Source organism: Brassica napus, chromosome C5 (genome assembly GCF_020379485.1).
Source record: "Brassica napus cultivar Da-Ae chromosome C5, Da-Ae, whole genome shotgun sequence".
Lineage (NCBI taxonomy): Eukaryota > Viridiplantae > Streptophyta > Magnoliopsida > Brassicales > Brassicaceae > Brassica > Brassica napus.
Window position 1 is genome coordinate 45,716,559 of NC_063448.1, and position 17,460 is coordinate 45,734,018.

Below are 17,460 nucleotides of genomic sequence, written 5' to 3' on the forward strand. Positions count from 1 at the left end.
CATTCATAGTCTTTTTCTTAGAACTTTCTTTACGACACTGATCAATTTTTTCTTAACACTATTTGAGAACTTTTTCAAGGCTCGGATAGTAAAGTACCGAATCAGTTTCCAGTTCATAGTCTCTGTCTTAAGACTTGGTTTAAGCCATTGGTCGTTTTCCATCCAACAAGCCAAAAACCGACATGTAGTCGTTGTCTAAATACTTTGCCAAGGCTTGTGGTGAAGTAAGGAGTCTGTTTTTGATTCATATAACCTGTCTTAAACTCTTTTTCAGCTTTTGGTCCTTCTCTGTCTAGCTGTTATTATGACTATTGTTTGTGTAAGACTTTTCTAAGCCGCAGGTAGTTTTTTCCATCCAACAAGTAGTAGTTGGTTTGTGTGCAATTAAACCGGTGGTCGTGTTTTGCCATCCACTGTTAGTCGTTTTTACATCCAATTCATACTCTTCATCTTGAAGACTTTTCATAAGCTGTGTGTAGAAAGAAACTCAATTTTTGGTCTATTACTCTCTGTCTTAAGACTTGGTTTAAGCTGTTGGTAGTCTTTCCCAGCAATCAAGTCAAAACCAACTCAATGTTTGTTTCATACTCTCTGTCTTAAGACTTGGCTGTGTGTAGCAAGAATCTCAAAGTCTTTGTCTAAAAACTTTTCATAAGCCGTGGGTAGTCTTTGTCTAAAAACTTTTCATAAGCCGTGGGTAGTCTTTGTCTGAAAACATTCTTTAAGACTATTCTCATAGAGCTGTTATTGGCCAGATTCAGTCTTTGTCTAAAGACTTTACATAAGCTGTATGTAGCAAGAATCTCAAAGTCTTTGTCTATAAACTTTTCATAAGCCGTGGGTAGTCTTTGTCTGAAAACATTCTTTAAGCCGTGGGTATCGTCAAGCAATAATTCTGTTTGGCGTAAAGACTTCCATAAACCCGTGGGTAGCCGTAGTATTGACTTCCATAAAGACTCTTCTCATAGAGCTGTTATTGGCCAGATTCAGTCTTTGTCTAAAGACTTTACATAAGCTGTGTGTAGCAAGAATCTCAAAGTCTTTGTCTAAAAACTTTTCATAAGCCGTGGGTAGTCTTTTTTTTTGGTAAAACCGTGGGTAGTCTTTGTCTGAAAACATTCTTTAAGCCGTGGGTAACTGTAGTATTGACTTCCATAAAGACTCTTCTCATAGAGCTGTTATTGGCCAGATTCAGTCTTTGTCTAAAGACTTTACATAAGCTGTGTGTAGCAAGAATCTCAAAGTCTTTGTCTAAAAACTTTTCATAAGCCGTGGGTAGTCTTTGTCTGAAAACATTCTTTAAGCCTCTTCATCAACTCATGGACTTTGTTTAAAGACTTTATAAGCCGTGGGTAACTCATAGTCTATGTCTAAAGACTTTACGGTGTACAGTTGGTTGGTCGTTTTATCCATCCCAACATTCAGAGTCTTTTTGTGTCTAAAGACCTTTTTGCAAGCCACGGGACATTTGATCCAACCAAACATTCATTCATAGTCTTTGTCTGCCTAAAGACATTTTTTTGCAAGCCACGGGTCGTTTGATCCAGCCAACCTTTGTCTAAAAACTTTTCTTAAGCCGTTTGTTGTGTTTTGTAAGCCGTGGGTAACAAAATTCTGTCATACTTTCCATCATTTACTTAGACATGCACTACCACCAACCAAACCAACCAATAGAGTTGTTGGGGCCATGATTTCAAACTTTTCTCAGGGTCTAGGCTTCACGCAACAGTGGGACAATCCCCAAATAAGAATCTGACAAAACACTATTAGATTAGTGTCTGCCTATGATCTTCTTTGGGGTTTAATAACAACCAAACTTGGAAACAAAACAGTAGAAGAGAAAGTAAAAGAGCTTAACTGTTTTACTGCTGCTACTTCTTTGCCTCCAAGATCCGATCTTATCTTCAATTGTTTCAGTGACTCTATCCAGAGGTATGATGTAATGGAATCTGTCAGCGATGGTTTCTCCACACAAACATACTACTGTAAACAAAACAAAAAAGAGAGGAAATATTACTTGTATGATGAAAACAGGTGAAAGAATAAAACTTGGAACTCAAAAAAAAATCTCTGTTAATTCCCTATGTCTATTCGTCATGAACACAATCGTTCAATCTGTAATCCTTTACTCTCACAAATAAGATATTAAGGAATCAACAATGGTGCTAGCACTAAGAAAGAAACCAAATAGATTCGAACGTATGTGTATAAGTATCTACCTCTATTCACTTTATATAATCGATCTTTAAGTCCCGATATAGAAGATAATATCCATAACTAAAACACCAAATTAAAGCACAATCACGCTTTACAAATAGATCAAACTCTAGCGTAAGACAGAGAAGTACCTCAACGAGGGTTTCACGAGTGAGTCAAGCGTTTCCCTTGTAGATTCAAACATCACTGCAACAAATAAATAACGAACGATTTAGGAATCTTGAAACCCTAAAGCAAAATCGCTAAGAGGATTACGGATCGCATCGCGAACTCCAAACAAGAAAACAACGGAACAAAAGCAAATTCAGGATCTACAGATTACATAAATCGAAAAGGAAACTTATTGATTTAAGAATCTCACCAGTTCCCCACATGTACAATTCCTCGAAGAAGGGAGAGAGAGAGAGAGAGACCTCCTCTGCTTTTATTATGTATCGTTGCGTCTTTTGTTAGCAATAATTTTCTAACGGATACATTTACGGTTTACTAACAAATTACGATCAAACACCAAAACCGAACCGGTTTAAGATCCATCAGATACTTTAATTAGGACGGTCCTGCTTTCCCATCAACTGTCCGACATATTAGATGGGCTTCAGTAAAGCCAATTAATTCAAATTTCAAAATCGAGAAATAGGATACCAAAACAAAAAGCATATAATTGGCTAATCTATATATATATATATATATATATATTATAATGAGGGAGTTTTTACTCTCTCCTAATCCTATCCACGTCATCAGTTTTACTTATTTACGTGGGATCCACATAACCAAGCTTTCCATCACGTTTCGAGTGCTGTGTTTTTTTTGTGTGGCTTTTACGTGAACTCCTCAGCCCATTAGTGATCCAAGTTTAAACATAAGCCTAGATACCTGCTGAAGCCCATTTATAACTTTCCACAGATAGACCCAAATAAACCCGGTAATCGATTAGGTTCACCTGCGTATTCAGATCACAGTACTCTTATGAAACTCTTCATCTCCCCCTATCTCTTGATCTCATGCCTCTTTACTCATTCCATCAATACCTTAAGCGTTTCAAAACCTCTAACATTGATTTCAGTATAAAGAGTCAATGCCAGAATCTGGAATCGAACATCTCAGTCGCCTCATCTTTTACTCAACTGTCGAAAATGCCTTTCTCCGTTTTTGTTTCCATCCAATCTGCTGTTATGAACTCCACATACGATGATCTTTGCCTTGGCTGTTATTCTAAGGTGATTTGTTGGCCACCTCTTCCGCTTCTGGGATTTATTGAATTCATGCCTTGTCCTACTTGATGAAAAGGTAACATCATCTTTAACTTAACATCAAATATTTGTAACATGGCTGCTTGGTAATCGCTAAACAATTGGTTTTAAAAGTTTCCGTCATCCAAGGCTTCATCCCCGCTCCTCATGCCAATCAGTACTGTCAAACTTTACGATTGCCAAAGTTGATGGATTCGAAGTTTGTGGGTGAACGAATATGTACAAGTGTCTGGATCACCCTTTCTTCTTCTGGTTCATTCCGACAATAACTATTGCTGAAGTGCTCCGGTCATCTCTAAGCTCTTGTAAACTGATTGTCTTTTTCACTGAGACATGTAAGGCCAATACTCACCCTTTCCAAGTTTTCATGCTTATATCCCTTTATTCCTATTTCAAATAAATTATATAATCCTACTACAGTTCAGTCGTGGTGTATTTTTCATTGTGGATGTTAATCAAATTCCCTGCAAGTATAGAACTTGCATACATGCATCTTATTTTATAACAACATCTAACCCACACTCGGCCTTCTGTTGGTAACATGTATCCTAACTCCACACCGGCCACCAAATTTTATTTTGGCACCACCATTCCCGCCATTGAATTGTTTCTCAGCAGGTTCATTATAAGTCTTAGAGAAAATCAGCTAAACTTTCATTTTCCTCAGCTAAACTATCATTTTCCTCACTTTCTTACAGAGGCTTGCATGCTAAACTCTAAACACTTCTACTTTATGTTGGAAAATTTATATTAAATATATGTGTTTGTTACTCTTTTTAAAACATATGCTGACCCACATATTGGGAGTTGCAGCAGCAGAGGTATTCCCACGTTTTGAGACCATTGGAGAGATTCAGAAGAAAAAAAACAACTTGCCTCAATTGGAGAACTTCACATGTACCTCCAAGTCCAATGCTCAGGTTGCTATTACTCTGTCATCCTATTTTGTGAACACTATATGACTGAAAAATGTCCCAACGAATATTCACTCAGTTCTCTTCATTAAAACCCATGAAGCTGATATCCTTTTAAGGCTTGAATCATCGGTGTCCTCCAGGAAAAATGGCTGGTCTTACGTTGCTTGCACAGCTGCAGGGAATTGGAAAAATCTGGGACGTCGCTCCGGTGCATCAGGTACGAAATACTCATACTCACTCAGGACTAAAACAATACAAAAGTTTCAATAAACATTTTCACTATGACGCACTTTTTTCCAGGTTCTGTTTCGAGTTGGCTGTTGACGATAGCCACAACAGTGCTACATTTGTGGTGCTCTACTTCTAGACATAAATGACCGAACATACCAAGAAAGAAGCACTCACCCCAGCACTCCATTCATCTTGCAGTTTTTAAATGGTCAAGGTTGCTCTCATTATAACACGGAGCTTAAACCTATGACAGACTAATGGTGGTGGCGGGTCCAGAGCTACCAAGATGCCTAGAAGAACTAGTTGTGGAAGCAATGTGTGTTCCAAATTCGCGTCACGCCTCACAATTACACACCCAACTTCCGAACCTTCACTGTCTCTGCAAGCACTGAAAATGTGGTCCTCAACACTCAGTCAGAGGTTGGCTAAACTAAGTTTTAATTTAATTTAAGTTGGCACTTTTTGTAAAAGAGTCAGGCAGTATCATCAAACTAATAAAAACCTACACATATTCTTTTAGTTACAGAAATTGCAGGGAGAAACAGTTCATACCGACAACTAGAAACAAGAAGAAATAATGTATGCTAGCTCTTTAGTTACGTTACGAGTCGCAGACCAAACTCTTAAAACTATTTCATTTTCAAGACTTATTATTAGTTAGGCTTCCTATGCTTGCGGCCCATAACCAATAACTTATTTAATTGGTAAAAGAACCTTTGATATCAACACACGAACCAATCTACAAAACTTCATCAGTAACTAAACAAAACTCAACACATGATATTCTGTCAAATACACGTCCGTAACTAAAACCTTCACAATCGACTCTTTACAACACAACAGCCCCAAACAACAATTGCTAAGTCCCTCACCGTCATCTACTACCGGAAACAAAAAAGCAAACTCAAAAATTTCAAAGCCCGCGCTTGCGTAACAATTAGTCAACCTAAGATGTACAAAAGGAGTCACAATAGTATTGGTGATTGTTTACACTGTCTGTGTTATGTGTTTAACCCAATGTTTTTAACTTACTGCATCAAAACATGTGCAGAAAGTAAACTTATGCTGAACTAAACATAGCGTGAACATCGATGCTCTTAGCATCCATATTGCTCTGTTCGGATTTCCTTAAATTCGTTCTTGAAACTATTTTGTATAGTTAACAAGTCCATAAATAAGACAAAGTCTAATAAATATTAAAAACATGTACCATTATCATTACCACAAAAACATACAAAATATACAATATATTCCTCCGTATGGATATGCACATGTATCGAAAATATATCCCACCTCAAAGAAGACCAACCATGTTAACTGCTTTTCCTACACGGAACATCCACAACAGCAACAAACTACCCCCCAGATCATAACCATCCGTCAACCCTCTTCATATACTATGTAGCACGGGGACGTCTATTTAGGTGCCGTACCGGTACCGGAAACATTTCGGGGACGGGTACTTCACGGGTACAACACTGGTACGGCTTGGGGACGGTTAGAGAACATAGCTATGAGTAAGACTAGTTTTCACGGGACATAATGTTTGTGCAATTGTTATTAAACTGTCACTGTTATCTTGCTTCTAATTTTAGTTGGCAAAATAGACATATTATAGTAAATTATATCTAATTATGTTAGATTCACTATATAAATTTATTTATTTTTATAAATATTTTATATTTTTTACTAGTATATATTTGCCGTACCCGTACCCATAGTTTTTAAATTTTCCCGTTTCCCGTCCCCGCTTCCGTCCCCGTTTCTGTCCCCGTATCCGTCCCGGTGCATCATAGTTCATATACAAATATCGAAACTAAACAACCCAAGATAAAACAGCGACTACATCTCCGGGCTATGTGAAAGGCCCCGACCCGGTTTCCCTTCCGCCGGTTCGTCCTCAGTTCGCTTGCCCCGACCCAAACTGGCCCTTTACGAAATATTCCCTTTAAATACGATTTTTAACCAGTTTTCCTCTAAGAGGTTCAGTTCAGTACACAGGGTTCACTAAGTCTAATCCAACAACGTAGCAGTCTACTAGTAATCGCAGCATAATAAACATGTACCTTACTGCCTCGGTACTTTGTTATCTGATAATCCATCCATACATTCCTTCCTTTCGGTCTTCCTGCTTCCCATCCGTCTTATCCAGCCAGCTCGATCTGATACTTAACCGAATCCCCTTGTTCCTTAGTCACTCATCCAACCATCCCCACGTGACAAGTAAACAGAAGAAACGGCTTGGTCTCCGACCAGCCATCCAGTACAGGCAGTACGCCAGTCTTGCTAGCGTTCCAGAACCAGTCACTGATCAAGCCTAGATCAGTCCGTCCAAACTCGGCCTTACCGGCCTTTATCCAGTCAGTAACCATACGCATCAGTAAACTCGTGCCTCATGCCAGACGATCCTCATCAGTACGTTACCCCATCGTTCCTCCAGTCCTTGGTTCCACTTCACTCGCTCCCGTACGTCCGCGACTAGATCGCTATCTATCCCATTCTACCCAGTCCGTACTAGAACTGGTACGGTTTACGCCCAGACTCGGTCTCACTGTCCTGCGATCAAACTCAGACCCACATATCTCGATCATAATCCATTCATCGTTTAGTATCCAGACGGTCTGCCGATTGAACATGAACCACCAGTACACGGCGCCGATCTGCACAGACTAAGCCGACAAACTCTGTTCTGTGGCTTGCGCACGGACCCACGGTCAGTATCCGCCGTATACCTCAGTAACCCGACCCGTTCCATCATTCAGTACGCGACTTGCCTTCAACGACTCAGACTACGCCGCACGCACCATCGCTCTATAGCCGGATAGTCAGATTAGGACCCGATCGGCCCTTCTCTGCGCACTTCATTCCTCTCCGTGCTTCTCTCTATTTTTCTCTGTATATTTCTCTCCCCAACCGTGTCCAGAAAAGATCCATCTTTCTGATTCCTAAAAATCAGATTAAAGCAGTGGTTGGACGGTTTCCACCCCAAAACCGTCCGTCCACAACCGCTCTCGCGCCCCTTCAGTCCGTAACCGTCCTAGACGGTTTCTCCCTCGGCCAACTGCCTTGTCAGTTTCTCCATAACTCATGCAGTTCCAACTGCTCTATAACCGCCTTAGCGGTTTATGTCTCAACCATCCCAGTCGGTTAGGTGTACAGGAACTGCTCTGGAACTACTCCTGTAACCGGCCTGGTAAACTATTCCGAAACTGCTTAGTAACCGGCCTGGTAAACTATTCCGAAACTGCTTAGTAACCGTTCTGGTAACCGCCTTGTAACCGCTTCGCTAACTGCTTACTAACCGCTCCAGTAATCACTCAGTAACCACCTCGGATAACCGTTCCCATCAGTTTCCTTAGCTTTCCAGTACACGTTCAACTCAGTACATGTTCCCCAACAGAACGTATATCCAGTCAGTACTTACATAGACTACTGATCTCGGAAGACAAGTCCAGCTGCCTTGTCTGAATCCATCCAGCTTAGTCTGACAAGCTCAACTGCTATGTTCGGACTGACAGTATCGTCTTAACCTGACTAATACTATCCTGATGACATGTCCAACATGTTTGTCCCGTCTGATCAGTCCGACCTTGGACTGATCCAGTTCAGACTGCGAAACGGGGATGCTACACTATGCCCCTAGTTTTTTAGAATGACGTGGACATGCTAACATACGACTACAAGAATTTAGAGTAAAAATGCAGTAAATATTTATTTTACACCGACTGTCTCTGCAATAACTCAAAAGCTTTGGCAAGAACCGGCTTGAACCGGTTTATATCAACGGTCACGTTCTGCCCTACCAAATAGGCCGACTTGAACGCCGTCCACCCGCGTTTCGCAACCGCCGATGGATCTCTAACGACCTCGTGATCGCGGCCGTACTGCCGCACAAGCGAGCTCTCCTCCGCCTCGATCTTGTACTCCAAATACGTCAGGTTCATCCCCTTCGCCGGCCTTCCGAAATCCGTCTCCGCCAGCCACTCGAATCCACCGATCGGAAGAATCTGAAACACCACCGCGTTCTCCGGCAAGAACACCATGTTTGTAAGCCCCGCGCCGTGAACGCCGAGCATCACGTCGCACGAGTTCACCGTCTCCGCGAAACTCGCGACGCCTGTGTTCGCTTCCGCCACCACGACTTCGAATCCGATTTCTCCCGCCGCGTTCGCGATCTCGTCGGTGTTCGTGAAGGCTCGCGATCTGGCTCTGGATATAATCAGGATCCGTGGCCTCCGCCGCAGACTTTCTCCGGTACTCACGGCGGCGTTTCTCAGCGAGTAAGTGTCTCTTAGGAACCTCCGGAAATCGGACATGGAATACTCGGAATGGGAAGGATCGATCGTCAGCTCTTTGAAGTACTCTGGATGGCGATTGAGACCGACGACGACGGTGGTGAAACAGTGCGTTTCATCTTCTCCGTCGATGTAAATCAGTTCGTAGTTCGAGAGACTCCTCAGTATCTCCTTAAATTTGTTGATCCACGGTTGATTCTTGTTCGTCACGAGGAACCGGACTTCTCCGTTGAATCTACGCGCCGTCGTGAAAAGAGGGACCACGACGTCGGTGAAATCGTGGAAGTTGTTCATCGTGTAGCCTCCGAGAGAGAAAACAATCGCCGGAACGCTGTGATTCCTAACGCATCGCGATGAGAAATTAGCGTTCTCTAAATGGTCAGCGTTTTGTGTTAATTTCACCGTCCATTCTCTAACGCGATTCATGGCCACAAGGTCACCTTTTCGCGCGTAAGGTCTCATTTGCCACGTGGAATTTCCCGAAAACGCAGATGTGATCGCCGCAAGAATCGTCGCGGATTTACCGTGGACCCTTACGTCGCCGTTTAACTCGCATATCTCTGTTCTTGATTGCTTCTTACATTTTACCGTTTCCTCCATTTTATTACCGTCTGAAAGTTCACGAAAAGAAAAAAAACCATATTCATAATCATGAAAATACGTAGAAATTGATGAAAACGATTAAAAAACAAAGAGAAAAGTTAAGAATGTGAACCTGAAACAGATTGTTCATTGGAGATTGAAGTGGGTGTAGTACAGTTAAACAAATCAAGATAATTCTTGGGCAAGCTTGTGTCGTTGCAAACACTTAGCTTGTCATCTTCAGAACTGGTTAAGCTCTGCGTATTTGTAGCGTTTGATGTAATGTTATTTTGAGTCGTCGGGATAATGAGAGACTCAGAAGCTCCAGATGTTGTTGTATAGTTGCTGTTAAACGCTTGCGATTTATGCGTTTCTGTTACTCTCAGTATCCTTAGACCAGTGTCCACTGATAATTGCGTTTCCACTGAAGAAAGAAGACGTTAGTTAATTGCTGTTTCCGCGTTTTCTGGCGCTTTGAAAGCGTTGTAAAGGGACTTACTGGTTGGTAATGGGTTGAGATAAGATTTAAAGATGGTGCAAAGAGTGAAGACGAAGAAAAGAGAGGCAATGAAAGCTCCATAGCCAAGTCTCTTCTGCTCGTTTTTGCTAAAGCTACGAGCAAGTATTGTATGGTAAAGAAGATCCTTCTCTTTCATCTCTATCGTCTCTTAAGTTACGCAAAACTTTTTATTTCCTTGTGCTGCAAGGAAATTCTAGAACCAGGGTTTACTCGGAAATGTAGAGGTGAATCAATGTTGGAGATAATTTTGTAAGAAGTATGTAAAAACTACGACAATGCTACTCGTGTTCAATGATTTTCTGTGAATGTCGGGATCTTAAGACAGGATCACGAACAGAAGTTCTACGTGTTGAAGATCAAAAAAATTTAAAGTTCAGTTTATTATTAAAAGAACAGGATTTTATTAATTAATAAGTCTTGCCGGCATTGGAGAGTACTGCAAGGATTTGGAGGGCATGAAGTTGTTAGTAGAAGAACAAGTCTTAGTAAGAAGCTTAACGAATGCTCCCCACGATTCTTCTTTTTAATTAGCTACGTTTTAATGTAAATTAGTGTATATATATGATGATCACCAAACCATAATATAGAAATAAGTTTTGATTACATATGTAAGATACTCGATTTCCTAATATTTATTCATTTCTTTTCAATCTTCAAAGACGGCAGCCGTATGATTTGTTTAATGTGATTATGTCAACCATCAGTTAATATTCTTTGGGAGAATGATTTTTCCTGCTGGTAAATTTATTTTCTCGTTTCTTCAAAAAAAAAAAACGCTCAAGGCTTCTACAATTAAGAATCTTTCACGTATCATCATTTGGCTGATGTAGTTTCGTTCATCCAATGAGAACAGCTGAAGTTGAAATCATTGGCAAAAGAATGATAGTCTTTGATACCATTCATGACCAGATTTTTCATTTACCATTCATCGTTGATAGTCTTTGTTAATGAAATTTTACATGGTATGATAATCAAATAAATAGATGTATAGGAACTTCACTATTTATTTTAGTTTGGGGACGAGTCTTGCATTCTCGTCAAAGCTATTTATAAAACTTTTACAAGCCTATCGGAAGTCGAAAGCAGTTTTAATTTCGAACTTTTTCAAAGTTTTACTATTTATTTTGTAAACTTCTATAAACTATTTGAAAAGCAGTCTTAATTTCAAGTCAGTTTATACATATATATATTTATCTTTATAGTATTTCCCATTTTTAGCCAATTTTTTTTGTACCAATCTTTTTTGTTTGTCGATTTCATGTTCTTTACCGACTTCCGATTTAATTAGTACTTTACTTTCTACTCAAAACAAACAAGACATTTCATAAATGTCTTTCATCGACTTTATTTATTTGTAACGAACTAGGATTTTGATTGAAACCATATTCAGGTGTTGACTGGTTTCCCCGCTACCACCCGCAAACGCAGCTTTTGCGGTTGGTAGCGGTTGACAGCGTTTCGAAACAATCAAATGAACCGCTTTGTACCGCTCAAAATCAAAAGCTCCTTCCCGCAAGCGTTTGCGTTTGCGGTTGCGGGCAGTTGCGGTTGAAAAAAAAAATATATATTAAATTAGATTTAGATTTCATATATATCCTAACTAATCCACATCACGTACATCTACCTATATATCCTAACTAATCCATTTTTAATTAACGTTATATATGTGTATATTTGATAATATCTCATTCACGTTAACCTAATCCAGTTTCAATCCATTGAAATCATGGCTTCCAACCAAGAAGAAAGTCAAGAGAACAACGTAAGTGGATTATGCTTTTATTCCAGTTTATTGTTTTATGATTTCTGATATGTTTTGTTGTTTAAATTCTCTGAATGACCAGTATATCATTCATATATATATTTGTATGTTTCGTAATTGGATATATGTTCACCTGGTCTTTGAATAGAAACTACAATTGTCAGATGAGATGACTCGTTTCTTGTTAGAACTGATAACGCTGGAAAAGCAAGATGGAAATTCTAAAGACAAAAACTTGAGTGAGCAGGGAAAGCAAAATGTTCTCAAAGAATTAAAAAAAACAGTTTCCAGTTGCGATCTTTTGGAACAAAGTGAAAAACAGACTTGATACTTTGAAAAAGCAATATGAAATCTATCGTAGAATTACTTTTGGGTCAACTGGTCTTGGATTTAATAGTAGAACAGGTAGTATTGATGCACCTGAGCATTGGTGGAAAGACAAAATCAAGGTACACATAAAGCCATGTTTTCACGTTACGTTAATTTTCTTGTTTTATATATTTCTTTTTAGTGATTATTTGTTTTTATTTCTAAGGCTTACCCTGAAGCTTCGAAATTTCGCTCACATCCGTTGCGTTTTATACCGCTTCTTGACGTGGTATTTCGAGATGAAACTGTCGTGGTTGAGGAGTCATGGCAACCAAGACGTGGTGTATATCATCATACTCCACGAGTTGAGTTAAGTGATGAAGAAGAAGTTCAGATTCAAGATTCACATGATCTTGATCTTATGGAACAAGATGACACAGCCTGGTTAGAAACTCCAATGAAAGATACTCCAAATGTTATCGAGACAGATCCTGTAATGCCGTCACAACAAAGTATGAAAGATACATCTCGCCGAAAGCGTAAGCGCAATCCAGTGGACTCCACGCTCGATCGTATTGCTGCGACAATGGAAGACCGAAATGGTATTCTAGAACAGATGGCATCATCTACATCTAAATCAAAGTCAACAAATGCAACTGAGGAACGTATGGCTCTTGTTGTCAAATGTGTGAGAGGAGTACCTGATCTAATTCCAATGACAGAGCTATATTGGGCATCACTTGACCTTATTGCAACAAATGATGTTGTGCGGGGCTTATTTATGGCTCTTCCTGATGATGAGAAACTACCTTTTCTGAAACGTCAAACTAAGGAGTCCCGTAATGATTTTTTTGATGATTAGCTTTAGTTGTTCTTTTCATAGGAATTTTGCTTTCATGTTTGCATTTTTGTTTTGACAATGAGTATCTTCTTTTGGTTTTGTTTGATTTGAGTTTTCGGTGGATTCTTCTGAGCTTACTTATTTATTTATTTATTGAAACTTAGATGACAAGAGTTTAATTTGTTTCAGGAACCAAGTAACGTGGAGTTGAAAAAAATCATGGAAACTATTGATGCTGATGACCAGGCTGTTGAAGCCATCTTATGTATTGAGCGTAGTCGTTTTTCCCTTAGAGAAAAATTAAGAACGGATCCTGAACGTGGGCTACGTATAATGCATCAACTGATGTATGAGAGCGACACACAATGCCTCCATGTTTTACGTATGAAACAAAGAGTGTTTCTTAAGCTCTTAAATACACTAAAGTCATACGGTCTTAAAGACTCTCATTGGGTAAAAGCTGAGGTTGCTTTAGGTATGTCTCTCAAGATTTTGGGACATAACCCATCACAAAGGAGCATAGCAGCAGAGTTCCAAGTCGCACAATGGACTGTTACAACAAAATTTAGTGATGTTATTAATGCCCTATGTTGCTTGCATTCAGACATAGTTTCATGGAAAAGAGAAGAACCGGATGAGACACCACCACGAATCATACATGATAAGAGGTATTTTCCTTATTTTGAAGATTGTATCGGGGCCATAGATGGTACTCACGTTCGTGTACGTGTTGGTGGAAATAAAAAGATCACATACTGGAACCATCATAATTATACTTCAATGAACATACTGGCAGTGTGTGATTTCAATATGAAATTCATATATACACGTATTGGAGTTCCGGGTCGTGCACATGACTCAAAGATATTGACATATTGTGCACGTCATGATAACTTTTTCCCATTCCCAAAGTCGGGGAAATACTTTCTAGTTGATTCAGTCTATCCTAACAGAAGAGGTTTCCTAACTCCATATAGAGGTGAGGCCTACCATCCAAATCATTTTGCTGGACGTCGACCAACCACTGTACTAGAGATGTTTAACAACAGGCATTCCTCTTTTCGGTCAATAATTGAAAGGACGTTCGGAGTGTGGAAGGGAAAGTGGTCTATTTTAGAAGGTCGTGTTCGCTATGACGTCGATATGCAAGAAAAAATTGTTGCAGCAACTATGGCGTTGCATAATTTTATTCGAGATTCTAATATAGATGACATCGACTTTAATGATGCCGATGAAACAGAGAATTATGAAGCTGGTCTTGAAGGAAACACATCTCCATCTCATGATGATCATGGAGTTGATCGAAATTATGATCCGACAGCTGATGCGTATATGTCAACTATTAGAGATGATATAGCAAGAAATATATGGGATGATCGTTAGCTTGTGGTCAGCTTGCCAGTTTTTCTTTAATATATCTTTTTAAAGTTCTGAAAGTAACCATGTTTTAATTTTATTAGAAGTCTAGAACGTATCTTTATGTCTTCTTTGTCAGTTTTCACTTTCTTTTTAACATTTGGAGAGTTTATTGTTTATGGAACTTCATTGGTTTTTCGTTATTCTTCTGGCTCATGCTTTTCTTATGCTTCTTGTTATGTCTACTTGGATTGATGTTGCTTGTTTTTAATTAATCAATCTTGTGTATATATTCGAACACAATATATCAAAACCAGTATACACTTGTACGCTAACCAGATATACGCACTTGTGCGCCAAAAAGTTGATTACCGAAACGGCAGGAAAAATTCATTACCCGCTAAATATATAGTTAGCTAGATAAATATAAAATATTTGTTTACCGGAATTTAAGATATGCATCTATCCCAAAAACATGTATGCTTATCTAATAAGCTAGTATAAAAATTGATCGATGTCAAACAAATACACAATTTGTTGTTGATAGCACACATTCTTTTTAGCGACAAAAGAAGGTAATTCTAGTCTTCTTTTATTGTTAACTTTTGGCTCTGTTTTATATTTCTATCAGTCAAGTTCATTTGTTTTCTAAATGAGTTTTTATACTATCTAATGTTAGAATTGATAATTATGGTTTCACAAGATATTTTGGCTTCTGCTTCGATGACGGTATGCTATTTACTATTAACTTTGTCTTTATTGGATTGCAAAGAGTAAATAAATTCACTATGTCTTGGTTTTCAGAAAGTTACATTGACGAACGAGATGACACATACATTACTTGAATGTATAATTGTGGAGAAACAGAGCAAAGATGAAGGCAACAGATTTTTTAATCTGTCCCAAAAAGAAAATATTGTCAAGAAGCTTAATGAGCAATTTGGAATAGAGATGAGTTGGAAGCACGCTAAAAATCGTTGGGATTATTTGAAGAAATTTTACAATATGTATAAGATGAATCCAGAAAATCCACGTCTCGGAACAAATTTTTTTGAGTATGTTGCACAGCTTGATGAAATATTTGGTGATTATTAGAATGCATGAAACAATAATCATGCCATAAATTTAATTGTTTTTAATTATTATTTATTATTTTGTTATTGGATTTTAAGTTTATTATTTTTAATCAAAATTTTTTATAATTATTTTTTTGTCTATTAAATATTCTTTATTAATTATTTTTATATATGTGGGTGGGTGGGTAAACCAGTCAGAAATGATCCGCAAACGCAACAATTTTCAAATGTTGTGTCAGTCATACAAAACGCTTAATAACGCTAGAAACCGCAACCACCCGCATCCGCAAACTCCCGCAACCGCAACCGCAACCGCTGCGTTTGAACCAGTCAGACCCTAAAACTCTGCAATCTTTTGAAATATTTTGAAATGATTTTTATTAAGCTTAATCTTGAGATTTACATCAAGATTAAATTAAACAGAAATTGAAAATGAAAATGAAACTTATTTTATATCACGTGCTTTATTTTACACTGACTATGCAACCGTTTTAATCCATGGATAATGTTCCATTGCAGTACCTGAAGGGATACACAAAGATAAACATCTTTCTCAAGCAAACTGATCAATTATTATGGATTTAGTAGTAACAACAACAAAAATTATTACCTGTTGCTGAAACTTTGGACAAAGACTGTAGCATCAAGAAGAATGTCACCTTGCTTTTTTTTTTTTTTTATGAAATGTTAAATTTATTGATCAAATAGAGGGTATATGTACATGAACACTCGTAAAGAATATAAATTCTATATCCTAACTATGTGTGCTAAACCACTCATGATATCTCGTGGACGTGATTCTGTTCCTGACGACTTTGTCTATAATGCGCGCAAGCTGACCTACTGCACGCGTCCGATGGTTGTGTCTAAGTTCATTCTTCTCGATCCATATGTAGTAGACCGAGACTTGAAACACTAGCCTCACAAGTATAGATATATAGATAGTCATGCGACCTGGCTGTAAGATACTGCAGTGTCGTGTTCCAATCAGGACTAGCCCCATTTGACAACAGCGTTCCAGTTACCTCCAACCAGAGTGTAAAAGTGTAGGGACACGCAAAATATAAATGGTCCCTTGATTCCTCAGGCTCTCCACAGAAGACACAACCTTGTATTTGACCCCAACTTCTCTTTCTACTGCATGTCGCTAATATGTATTTAACCGCCATCCACGTTATATAACTGAATCTAGGAACTCCTTGAGTAAACCACACTGCCTTACTCCACTCTTTGAATTCTCCTTGCGTACGAACAAGATTCCAGGTCTCTCCAGACGAGAATAGACTCTGGTACTCCGTTAAACCATCTTCCACATCAGTAACTAGATGAATTCGATACTCTTTAATCCACTCAGCCAGGCCTCTAATGGTCGAATCTCTGCAGTTGCGAAAACGCCATTCATTTCCAACGAAGACTTCATCTATGGTAGCATTCTGCATAACCCCTAGCTGTTGTGGACCACTATCCCCCACGAGATCAATCAACCTACCTAGCGGGTGCCACAGTTCAGTCCAAAATCGGATAGACTTGCCATTGTGAATCTCCATTCGTAGAAATTTTTGTGCAAGAAGCCGGAGCTTCAGCAACTTTTTCCACACCCAAGAACCTACTTCCCGCTCCTTAACATCCCAAAAAGATTCATTGCGAATCAGGTAAGTCCTTACCCAGGCAGCCCATAAGATGTCTGAAGCTTCAAACAACTGCCATATTAGTTTCAGAGAGAATACATGAACTACATCCTTTATTCTTCTCACTCCTAACCCACCTTCTTCCTTCAGGGTACAAACCTCCTCCCATGAAATCTTAGCTTTACTGGTTATGTTTGGCTATCCACTCCAGAGAAAAGCAGAGCACATACTCCCGATCTCGTCAATACAGCCCTGAGGAAGAGAGAAGGCAGCCACCAAAAGTTGGTTATACTAGCTATAACAGACCTTATCAACTGCAACCTTCCAGTGTATGATAGGGCTTTGCTCGTCCAACTTAGAAGTCTGTTACGTATCTTCACCAAAAGCGGTTCATAATCACTACATGACATCAACTTCGTAGTGAGTGGTAAGCCCAGGTAGGTAATCGGTAGTGTTGAGACAGAGAGGCCTGC

The 17,460-nt window shown here is 39.0% G+C and overlaps 4 protein-coding genes and 1 pseudogene across 7 annotated transcripts; 3 read left to right on the plus strand and 2 right to left on the minus strand.

Moving 5' to 3' along the window:
- Nucleotides 1-3,131: 3,131 nt before the first annotated feature.
- On the plus strand, nt 3,132-5,137 carry LOC106436249. 4 transcript variants are annotated; one of them, XR_001287078.3, is made up of 5 exons: nt 3,132-3,507; nt 3,585-3,805; nt 4,284-4,390; nt 4,504-4,604; nt 4,688-5,137. XR_001287078.3 is itself a non-coding variant. In XM_048758434.1 (5 exons), the coding sequence occupies exons 2-5, from the start codon at nt 3,688-3,690 to the stop codon at nt 4,752-4,754; spliced, it is 366 nt and encodes a 121-aa protein (XP_048614391.1). In that variant the 5' UTR covers nt 3,132-3,507; nt 3,585-3,687; the 3' UTR covers nt 4,755-5,137. The 4 variants fall into 4 exon arrangements, 2 of the variants coding, with proteins under 2 accessions (XP_048614391.1, XP_013732662.1); XM_048758434.1 differs by having other exon boundaries at nt 4,287-4,390; nt 4,528-4,604; XR_001287080.3 differs by having other exon boundaries at nt 3,133-3,507; nt 4,488-4,604.
- Nucleotides 5,138-8,147: 3,010 nt separating this feature from the next.
- LOC111211956 (alpha-1,3-arabinosyltransferase XAT3-like) lies at nt 8,148-10,151 on the minus strand. Its single transcript, XM_022713312.2, has 3 exons — nt 9,995-10,151; nt 9,629-9,919; nt 8,148-9,524 (listed from the first exon to the last, which is right to left on the minus strand). The coding sequence occupies exons 1-3, from the start codon at nt 10,149-10,151 to the stop codon at nt 8,335-8,337; spliced, it is 1,638 nt and encodes a 545-aa protein (XP_022569033.2). The 3' UTR covers nt 8,148-8,334.
- Nucleotides 10,152-11,946: 1,795 nt separating this feature from the next.
- On the plus strand, nt 11,947-12,977 carry LOC111211958 (annotated as a pseudogene).
- Nucleotides 12,978-13,146: 169 nt separating this feature from the next.
- On the plus strand, nt 13,147-14,310 carry LOC125587298 (protein ANTAGONIST OF LIKE HETEROCHROMATIN PROTEIN 1-like). The gene has a single exon (XM_048757537.1). The coding sequence runs from the start codon at nt 13,147-13,149 to the stop codon at nt 14,308-14,310; it is 1,164 nt and encodes a 387-aa protein (XP_048613494.1).
- A 1,921-nt stretch (nt 14,311-16,231) lies between these two features.
- Nucleotides 16,232-16,906, minus strand: LOC111211960. The gene has a single exon (XM_022713313.1). The coding sequence runs from the start codon at nt 16,904-16,906 to the stop codon at nt 16,232-16,234; it is 675 nt and encodes a 224-aa protein (XP_022569034.1).
- Nucleotides 16,907-17,460: the final 554 nt, after the last annotated feature.